General features: G+C 41.2%; 1 protein-coding gene across 5 annotated transcripts in view; it reads right to left on the bottom strand.

Annotated features, from left to right (window-relative positions):
• Positions 1-2,491: 2,491 nt before the first annotated feature.
• LOC135362140 (alpha-mannosidase 2-like) overlaps positions 2,492-11,011 on the bottom strand; it is a 141,028-nt gene continuing 132,508 nt past the window's right edge. For 4 of the 5 annotated variants that reach the window (XM_064575577.1, XM_064575578.1, XM_064575576.1 and 1 more), the window contains 2 exons: positions 4,497-4,607; positions 2,492-2,925 (listed from right to left, as the gene is read on the bottom strand). In XM_064575577.1, the coding sequence (XP_064431647.1) occupies positions 2,773-2,925; positions 4,497-4,607 (264 nt within the window). In that variant the 3' untranslated portion in view covers positions 2,492-2,772. Of the gene's footprint in view, positions 2,926-4,496; positions 4,608-11,011 lie in introns of those variants that run through there. The other variant, XM_064575580.1, reaches the window with a different exon arrangement.

Genomic DNA, 11,011 nt, shown 5'->3' with positions numbered 1-11,011 from the left:
AAATAGACTCCAAATGGCTGAAAGACCTCAATGTGAGACAGGAGTCCATCAAAATCCTAAAGGAGAACTCAGGCAACAACCTCTTTGACCTCAGCCGAAGCAACTTCTTCCTAGAAACATCGCCAAAGGCAAGGGAAGCAAGGGCAAAAATGAACTATTGGGACTTCATCAAGATAAAAAGCTTTTGCAAAGCAAAGGAAACAGTTAAGAAAACCAAAAGACAACCGACAGAATGGGAGAAGATATTTGCAAATGACATATCAGATAAAGGGCTAGTATCCAAAATCTATAAAGAACTCATCAAACTCAACACCCAAAGAACAAAGAATCCAATTAAGAAATGGGCAGAAGACATGAACAGACATTTTTCCAAAGAAGACATCCAAATGGCCAACAGACACATGAAAAAGTGCTCAATATCGCTCGGCATCAGGGAAATCCAAATCAAAACCTCAATGAGGTATCACCTCACACCAGTCAGAATGGCTAAAATTAACAAGTCAGGAAACGACAGATGTTGGCGGGGATGCGGAGAAAGGGGAACCCTCCTACACTGTTGGTGGGAATGCAAACTGGTGCAGCCACTCTGGAAAACTGTATGGAGGTTCCTCAAAAAGTTGAAAATAGAGCTACCATATGATCCAGCAATTGCACTACTGGGTATTTACCCCAAAGATACAAAAGTAGGGATCCGAAGGGGTACGTGCACCCCGATGTTTATAGCAGCAATGTCCACAATAGCCAAACTGTGGAAAGAGCCAAGATGTCCATCGACAGATGAATGGATAAAGAAGATGTGGTATATCTATACAATGGAATATTATGCAGCCATCAAAAGGAATGAGATATTGCCATTTGCAACAACGTGGATGGAACTGGAGGGTATTATGTTGAGTGAAATAAGTCAAACAGAGAAAGACATGTATCATATGATCTCCCTGATATGAGGAATTCTTAATCGCAGGAAACAAACTGAGTGTTTTTGGAGTGGGGGGTGGGGTGGGAGGGATGGGGTGACTGGGTGATAGACACTGGGGAGTGTATGTGCTCTGGTAAGCGCTGTGAATTGTGCAAGACTGTTGAATCTCAGATCTGTACCTCTGAAACAAATAATGCAATATATGTTAAGAAAAAAAAAAGAAGAAGAAGGTAGCAGGAGGGGAAGAATGAAGCGGGGGAAATCGGAGGGATAGACGAACCATGAGAGACGATGGACTCTGAAAAACAAACAGGGTTCTAGAGGGGAGGGGGGTGGGAGGATGGGTTAGCCTGGTGGTGGGTATTTAGGAGGGCACATTCTGCATGGAGCACTGGGTGTTGTGCACAAACAATGAATCATGGAACACTTCATCTAAAACTAATGTTGTAATGTAAGGGGATTAACATAAGAATAAAAAAATTAAAAAAAAAAAGTACTGTAATGGCACATAGGCTTGGAACTTCACTTTGAGGTTAGCACGTACAAAAGTTTGGAATTCACTCAACACACATGTTCTTTAATAAAAGAAATCAGGATGAGCTACCTATAAGTGGATTTCAAAACAGGGTCCCTTTTAAAGCATTCTTTCATAGAGTTACCTCCTGTGAAATGGAAACAGTGTATGGATTTTGCATGTCACAAAATCCTTGCTTCAAGCTGCCATCTTCTTGGCAGCAGCGGATTTTAATGAACAGTAGTTTTTCTTCCTTGTTTTGTTTTCTGACATCTCAGTACATTCAAATAGTCAAAATGTTTAGAATAACATCACCACAAATTTAATGAAACAGATCAGAATGTGGCCAGCATTGTCAGGCAAAACCGATAACACTTTATGTGTCATAGAAAGTACCCACCTCCTCCCCACCCCCGCCCTCTCCCCCTTCCTCAGTCATATGGACACCAAAAGATTTAACAAGACTTATAAAAAAATAAGGCACATTTATTTTGATATGGTTATTTTTAAAATAGAAAACCCCTCTCCGAACATCTGTATTCAAATGAGCTGTGTAAAAAGACACCTTGTGGTACCTAAAAGAGGTTATGGTACCTATGGGATTGCTTTTTCTATCTTAGTGACAATGGAATAAATTGCACCTATCCCACCCACATTGTCAAGTAATGAAAATATGCCTCTTTTTCTACTATTGAATGATTCAAAATCTGCTATTTCTGGAAATACAAAGAGTGAGAAGGGAGGGGTCAAGTGGTACATTAGAAAAAGGTGTGAAGATCAATGATGTACAGATATCATAAGGGTTGATGGATTGCACTTTTCCACATATTTCAATACACAAAATTTTTCGAATGCGTATGAACGATTGCAACCATTTTGGCCATTAGCTATTACCCTTCAGCTTTTTATTCCATTTTGGTAAAAATGGGTATTTTTGTAAAACTAATGAAGGATCAGCAACATGAATACTTATAACAATCTCTTCACAACTCCCGACACAGATATAGTTAGTTAGCATTTAACCTGAGATACAATCTGTGGAGAGGTTGTTTTAGACATTTCTTCCTTCATTGTTGCATCGATTCATACTGATGGTGGTGATTCATGGATGGAACTTAAAGAAAAACTGGCTATAGCATGGCTTTTTTTTTTCTTTCTGTACTAGTAAAATAATAATAATAATAATAATAATAATAATAATAATAATAATTATAATAACAATCACATAATTCATGTCCTCACAGTAGCCAGAAGCTAAAATAATGTGCTTCCTTATTGCACGTCAAACCAAGAAGTGTATAAAAGACAATGCTTCCCAATCAAAATTTGAAAGCCAGGTTCATCTCAACTGGATTCGGAATGTGCTGATTTCCATGGGACTCAAGTTGATCTCACTTATATTTCGGGCGTCTGGAGGTGAATGCATCAAGGATAATGATGAAGGTATGAGACTTGCGACAGTAAACATGCTAAGAAGCTTCTGTACCAAAATCTAGAAAATAAATGATAAAAAAAATTGCACAGTTAGGTCAACTTTGAAGAAAGATTAGTAGCACATCTATATATTTATTCAGTGGAAAATAGTAGGAGAGTAAAACAGTGTATTTGAAGTTTCCTTTTAATGATAAAAAGAGGAAGAGGAAGGAGATTAGATACAGCTATGCGTGCCTGGACACACAGACCACCCTGGGAGGGACACCTAGGAGAAGTGTAACCAGGAGAGGACAGCTCACTCTACATTCTTCTTCTGAATTTCTTGAGAACTTATCACGTGCAGGGGCCACTTTTTCAATAAAAGAAAACACATCTATGAGCCAGCAAGCTTTAAAAACATCCGTATCCTCTTACACCCAACATTTACACCTAACACTTGTCGTTCTTCTTGTTCCCAAAGAGCTGAGAGAAAGGACACAGGCTCCTCATGTCAGTGAGTCCCATTTTCAGGGTTGGGGGGTTGCTGAGAAAGTACTACCCTCATCCCATGTCTCTCTGGACCATATAATCCCCTTAAAACTTGACGCCTTAATGTCTATATACAAATGCTTACAACCAAGTACACTCACATCATCAGTAATAAGGTAAAGCGTAAATATCATGAAAAACAAACCCAAAACCATCAGTGCTTTCTTCGCACCAATTCCACGGAGGGCATGATATGAGAAATGAAGAAGCTTATCTGCCTAAGTGGATTTTGACCCCCTACCATATTGTCTTTTCTCTCCTTTTCAGACCCTATGCACATTCTAGTTGGTGGGGTTGGAAATGAATCTCTTAAGTCTGATCTACAGGTTATCTGTGAGGTTTTGGAGAAGAGCTGGGTCAGCTGAGCTGCCCCGTGGGGCAGACCTGCCTGTGTGCCATCCAGCTGTCTTCTCTGAGCACAACCTGCTCAGAGCCAGAGGCAGAAGGCTGGAGGTTCATTTCCTTCCAAGGAGAGCCTGAGGGAACTATCAGAAAGACCAGCTCAAAGGAGACAGAAAAACTGGGCAGCCGGCAGGTCAGCCTGAAGACCTGTTTGGCTGGCACGGTGAGGACTCCTATGCAAATCTGTCTTGATCAGGAGATCTAGACCCTCATTTCCCCTGGGACAACAACTGACTGGAGCTAAGTAAGGTTGCTTCGGGGCCGACTGGCCAGTGTCACCACTTCCCTACCCCACCCCACCCCACCTTTAGTTATTATAAAACCTGCTTTTGCCCCTCTGAGACTTCATGGACCTAGATCCTACATGAGCATGTGTGAGAGAGGAGGGAATATTGGGGGATGGGGGGCGGGGAGAGGATGTTTTGTCGGCTGGCAACGGAAGGCCTAGGAATGGAGGAGAATGTTGCCCCTACACGTGCCCATGTTCCAGACGTGCATTTTGATGCTGACAAGGAGAAGAGATCGAAGGTTGAGAAAGTGCTTTCTTAAGATGGAGAGACTTGAGCTAAATTACAGCAGCTGAGGGGAATGAGTCCACGAAGAGGCAATGAAACGTTATCTTATTGTCAGAATGATTAGCAGAAAGCAAGGATTTCAAAGCACATGAAATCAACAAGCAAAAACCACTTTTCAGCTCACCTTTCCCTGGGTTGTGGAACAAAGCAGCCCCGTGTCTCTGCTCGAGAAGCGGCAGTCAAACCCCTTCCTGTGGAGGATCAAGGCTGCCTCATCGGAATGCTTGCCATCCACCTGCAGATGAGCATAGAGTGACAAGACGCCACAGCGACATTAAGGCAAATAGCGACACCACTGTATACTCCACTGTTTTAAAGTCAGCGTCCCCAAACCAAAAATGCTCACTTTATTTAGCAGTGAAGCCAGGAAAATTCATTTCCCCTCCAGTCCCACGTTCACTGTCACACCTGCTACATCCCCTCTACCTCCCCCACAAGGAGGCAGGTGACAATATGTTTTAAGTCACCTCATGCCCTGGTTTCTGGCACAGTCCCCAAGGACCTGCGTGTCCTTTTGTCTACATGCCACATACTGTTTTATCAAAGTTTCTTCAAATAAAGCATTTACTTTTTTTAATTTAAATTCAATTACTTAACATATAATGTATTACTGGTTTCATGTCTAGGTAGAGGTCAGTGATTCATCAGTCTTATATAATACCCAGTGCTCATTACATCACGTGCCCTCCTAAATGTCTATCACCCAGTTACCCCATTCCTGTAACCCCTCCCCTCCAGCAACCCTCAGTTTGTTCCCTATGATTAAGAGTCTCTTATGGTGTCTCCCTCTCTGGTTTTGTCTTGTTTTACTTTTTCCTCCCTTCCCCTATGATCCTGTTTTGTTTCTTAAATTCCACATACGAGTGAGATTATATATGATAATTGTCTTTCTCTGACTGACTTATTTCGCTTAGCATAATACCCTCTAGTTCCACCCACGTCGTTGCAAAGGGGCAAATAAAGCATTTAATTTTTATTTATTTGGTTTTTAACATACACGCCAGCTGAATAAAGTGTACCTGAATTTAGTCCTTATCTGGTCATTGAATGATGTATCATCCATCTCAAAACTGAAACACACTTCTTTATTGAATGCTAATTTTTGCTAATTGCATTAATATTTTTAATCTTTAATGCACTGGTTCATTATTTTTATATAAAAGACATTTAAATTGAGTTAGTTATGCTTATCACTTGCTAGGCCAACCACATTTATTAGCTTGATGTATCATTTCAATTCACATTACAGAAGCTATTCTTCTTGTGCAAAGAGAAAAATACTAAACATGACAAGTCAGCTACAGGGATCAATATATACTTTCTTGCAGTAAAATTTCTTGCATCCATTTAAGTAAAGATGCCAGGAGTGCTCTGAATATTTTAAGTTACAATTCTCTTAATAAATTTTATGTTTCCTCAAGGGGGGAGACGCTTCTGATAATAAGCAAAATAAATTAAGAATCCTTGGACGAATTAAGAAAGGGACAGCTATTCAAAGGAGTTCAGTGTGCTCAGCACTGACCTGTGATGAAAATGATCCCTTTTTCTCCTCTGTGGCCACAGATACGAATATGTCCAAGTTCTTAATCATCTTCACTGGGGGATATGATTTTTAAATGTGCCACAGAGACATCTTTTCTGAGGAGGAGCTGTCAGCATTCTCACCACTGATTTGACTTTAATGTGCCTCAACAATTTAAAGCTGGCCTCACCTCGGATTCTTGGCTGGAATAACCTGCTTTGTGATATTTCACACTGGTATTCTGCAGTGGTACTGCTAAGATTTTGTTTGAAGGGAGAGGAAAAAGTCATTTAAGGAATTCTGAGTCATCACAGGACCAACATGATAAACATAGCAAGTTTAAATCATATGACAATGTTTTCTAATAAAATTTCAAGGTGGGGCGCCTGGGTGGCTCAGTTGGTTAAGCGACTGCCTTCGGCTCAGGTCATGATCCTGGAGTCCGGGATCGAGTCCCGCATCAGGCTCCCTGCTCGGCAGGGAGTCTGCTTCTCCCTCTGACCCTCCCCCCTCTCATGTGCTCTCTCTCATTCTCTCTCTCTCTCAAATAAATAAATAAAATCTTTAAAAAATAATAAAAAAATAAAAAAAATAAAATTTCAAGGTGTTTCACACAGTCCCAAAAGAGCATGAAACGAGCACAGTAAAAAAAAAAAAAAAAAAAAATCCTTCATTTATGACATACATAAGGTCTCCAGAAGGACAAGGACAAGTCTCTCGTGTGCTAAGTGTATAGGCTTGGAATAGTTACTGATCACCTAAGCATCAGTTTCTTTGCCTATAAAATGGACCTAATGCAGGTTTCCCCTCTTCATGGAGTCATGGCGTCTAGTAAGACGTTGAAAATATGAGGTATGGTGGCTTAGCTTATAGGACAGAATGTGTTGGTGTAGAAGCTACAGAAAATGGATCAGAACCTGGGCTGGGAGTCAGGCAGCTCGACATCTAGATCCTAGCTCTGCAATTTCCTAGATGCTTTTAGCAAAACCTGGTTTCTCCTGTAGCATAAAATGGAGATGAAATTCAATTGTGTAACAGAGACTCAGCCCAGTGTCTGCAGCAGAGGAAGCCCTTGGTACATTTTAGCCATTATTCTTTCTGTCATTGTAATCTATCAGATAAGTACTGGTGATTATTTTCCCAATAGCTCACTTAATTTTTTATTCACAAATTTTCTTTAGTGACATTATAACTCTGTAGCTGAGGAATCAAGAGACCCTCCAAACTGTATGTCAACAATTATGCATCAAAATCATAACATAACAAAATCATGACTAAGTCCCAATTCAGATTCACTATTTACATGGTCTATTGATGAGGCTCTTTTAAAAGCACTTATCATTATAACCTGAAACATTTAGCCATTTTAACTCACTAAACCATCCTTACAAAACCACCAGACAGCAGGCTTTGTGAAAATTCCTGCAACACATCTGCTCTTGAAATAATGAATGTGTGAGGCCTTTACCAGACTGGAGGTGATAATAAAAAAAAAAAGCAAAAGGAAGCATCTTTGGAATTTTGCCATTAGTTTTACAAGAGATTTAAACAATGCAAAAGTAGAAATTGAAGTCATAAAGAGTAATTTTCACTGATGGAAAAATGTTACACTTTCTCTAAAAACCAAAACTGCATCACTTTCGTAAGGACCAGAACACCAACTGAAATAGCAATCATCTTGTCCAAGTTTTTAAAAATTAAATATTCATGAAAGTATCAGTTTTCAAGCAAAAATACCTGAGGCAAAGCAGCAGTTTTTCAGTTTCAAAGTCTGTCTCATCATTTTATATCCAAGAAAACTGTTTTTCAAAGTAGGGAAACTGTGAATTTAACTTGAATATGCAGCTTCTTTCAAGTGTAATTTCATGGTTACACATTAATGGTCTTTCACATTAATGAATATAAAAACAGGTCTTTCAGAGTCTGTTTACTCTCCTCCAGTGAACACCATCTTTTTTGTGAAGGTATCTGTTTACAGCTCAGATCACATTTGAGACTGAATCCCCTCGGGAAGGCCTGGGTGTTCCGAAGTCACTTGGAGAATCCACCGCAGAACTTACTTCCAGGGGATAAAGCAACCTGTGGCTCTGAGGCTAAGCAGGGCCCGGGAGGTTTCTCTGGCAACGGGGTGGGGTGGGGGGGACGGAAGATGGTGCGGCTGGCAGAACGACGCCATCAAGGCTAGAAGCAGCTGGACTGGGGGCAAAACACACGAACCAGTCCTGTGTCTGCAGATACGTCATTTAACCTCTCAGAACTCAGAAAACTCGGGAGACTCGTGAAGCGCCCCTCTGAGGATCAAGTCCCAACCACAATGACAGTAACAGTAATCGCAGCTAACACTTTTTGAGCACTTGCCGTGTGTGGGACCCTGTACAGAATACTTCTCATGGAAGAACTCAATTCATCTCATAACAGCCTTTGAAACAGTGGAGGTGGTATACAAGTTTGTATTATTATATTTAAGTGCACATGAACATCGCAATCATGAAGCATGCCTTCTCATAGTCAACTAGCAATGATCACTGACCGACCCTACATTAGTCCTTCATGACCTTTCCCACAGATGGTGGATCCTTCTGAGGGTGTCCCATCATAACTGAGTGGTCAAGAGAAAAACAGGCAGAGTATTCCCTAACATTTTCAGCACTCTCACTCCCCTTTGTTTCCATACAAGAGGAGTAGAAGGTTCTGGGCGGGGATCTGCAGTCAACATGCTGGGGTGCGCCTCTCAGCACACCATTTACTGGCTGCATGACCTGGGAAAGCTACCTACCATCTTTAGGTCAGCTAGTTTCCTCTTCTGTAACAGGGGGGCACAATATTGCCTACCTTCACAGTACTGCTGGGAGAGCTAAATAAGGCTCTCTTTACAAAGAAAACACTCAGCATAATGCCCAGCACACAATTTTAGGTATCTTATTAACTTTTCAAAAAATATATACGGAATACAAGTCAAGGTGACATCGAGATTTACTTTGGGAATAAAATTCAACCTCCAATTTATACAAAAAAAAAGTGCCTACATTTTATTTCATTTTTAGCAACAATCACCACTGCTCATGGCTGAACTCTCACTGTTGACAACCTTCATTCGTCACGCACTCAGTGCTTAGTATGTGCCAGATACTGTTCTAAGTGCTCTACAAACATTAACTCATTTGATCCCTAGGACACCTCTGAGGTATGTCCTGTTATCATGGCCACGTTGCGAATGAGGCAAATGGGAGAATGAGGGGCTGTGTGCTAAGCAAACTGGCCGGTAAGCACAGGTGATGTGCTCAAACAAAGGCAGCGGGACTCCAAAGTGCTCTACCAGCTTCGCCCCCCTGCCTTCGCGCTAGCTATGGACTGGCGCTCAAGGACACCCGCTAGGAGGGGAAAGAGAAAGATCACTTTTAATGTAACAGAAGAAAAGGCTATAACCCGAAGGAGCTCACTCTCTGATCTGAGCTTAGAAAAAGGGAGTATTTAATCCAAGGTTCCAGCAGCCTAAAACCACGACTTATCAGAACATACATTAGTTGAGAAAGGAAGGCATGGACACTGTCATTTCCACCCACCCGCCCCATTTTAAACGGGATTTAAAGCCATTCTGAAAATCATATATGCACACGGCAGTGTCTCATAAGCAGAGCAGCAGGCAAGTGTCCCTCCATCGACATGGGTGAGAACCCAGAAGAGAGAGCTGTGGCCGTCCCGTCTCACACCAAAAGAAATCTGACTTGCTCATTAATAAGGTGAGCTTCACAGATAAGCACACTCCTGGAAACTGTAGTCAACGTTATGTGTGCACCCTTTTTTTCTGTGGAAGAGAGAAGCCATAACTTCGACTAGATTCCCTAAGAGAAATGTGTCTCTATCCTCCTCAAAGAATGTCTAAGGTCCATACAAATTAAGGCATGGCTAAACAGCTGGTGGAGAAATTTCTCCAACCTGCCCAGATTCCTTGAAAATGCCGACTGACATCCATCTTTCCCTGTATTCTGGCAACTGGAAAGGTGGGAAAACTGCACACTGCATTTTAAGTCCTGAGACAGGAAGTAACCAGTAGGAATTCATTTTCCAGGGCATTCATTAAAATGTCCAATAACAGTTATCCTGTTTCGATCAACAAGATAAGATGACAGAAAGAACAGAGAAGGTGAAGGGCTGTACAACGAGGAAATTTTCTCCACAATTTTCACCTTTCCAGAAGCCAGGGAGATTAATAAAGCACCGATCAATTCTTCTAAGAAAGGCAAAATGAAGTAAAAACCTTAAACTGCCTCTTATAAGAAAAGGGGGTGTGTAAACAAGTGGAAAGAGAAAATCTTATTCAGTAAGTGGTGATGTTGAAATGATAATATTTAACTATTTGCAAGAAATGGTTAAGCAGAAATCAGAATAAAATGTCAGAGATAGAGCTAAATGTAATACACGGAGAGAGAAGTAGATACAGATATAAAGATACATATCTATAAATGAATTAAATAAAAATACATCTGAACATAAAAGAGGTGGAAATAATCTGGGGGAAAGAAAAAGGTTGAACAACGTATCATTGTGCAAAACATCAAGGCAGCATGGCTCCATGAAGCCTTTAATTAAATGGCTTAATCAAATTCCTTCTGGTCCCTGGAATGTCTGCATTCCAGGCTGAAGCTATCTCTCCAGCCTACAGAACCCTGACCGATGATCCATGCCCCTGTGAGATTCTCCCAGCATCCTCTCTACCAAGACTCCCTTCCCCCCTAATCAATACCCTTTCCTGAGGATGGCATGGTTTTCCTGTTCCCGACCACTTCACTGGTGCTCCTGTTCCCCAGCTTTCAAGCCTTTACAGAATCTTCTTTTTAATATCTCAAGCTTCTGACAGTACAAGAAAAGGAGATGGTAAAGAGAAGAGAGGGGGGCCGAGCCTCCAGGAGGAGAAGGCTGACAGTTCACTGCTAGACGGGACTTCACTGGCACACTCGGCGGTGCTGCGAGGCAGGGTTTAAGAGATGCCTGCTCCCATCGTCCTCTGACTGCAACTAGATGACATGCAATCAGTTTTTTTCCAAAAACATATAAAATAAGAGCAACATATGCTTATATAAAACCATAAACTCATCTACCAATACAGAATAATTCCT

Source organism: Mirounga angustirostris, unplaced genomic scaffold (genome assembly GCF_029215605.1).
Source record: "Mirounga angustirostris isolate CCGP_5_RB_7025 unplaced genomic scaffold, mMirAng1.0.hap1 SCAF_12, whole genome shotgun sequence".
NCBI lineage: Eukaryota > Metazoa > Chordata > Mammalia > Carnivora > Phocidae > Mirounga > Mirounga angustirostris.
Note: the sequence above shows the minus strand (reverse complement) of the source record. Positions and strands in the feature narration are given on the sequence as shown.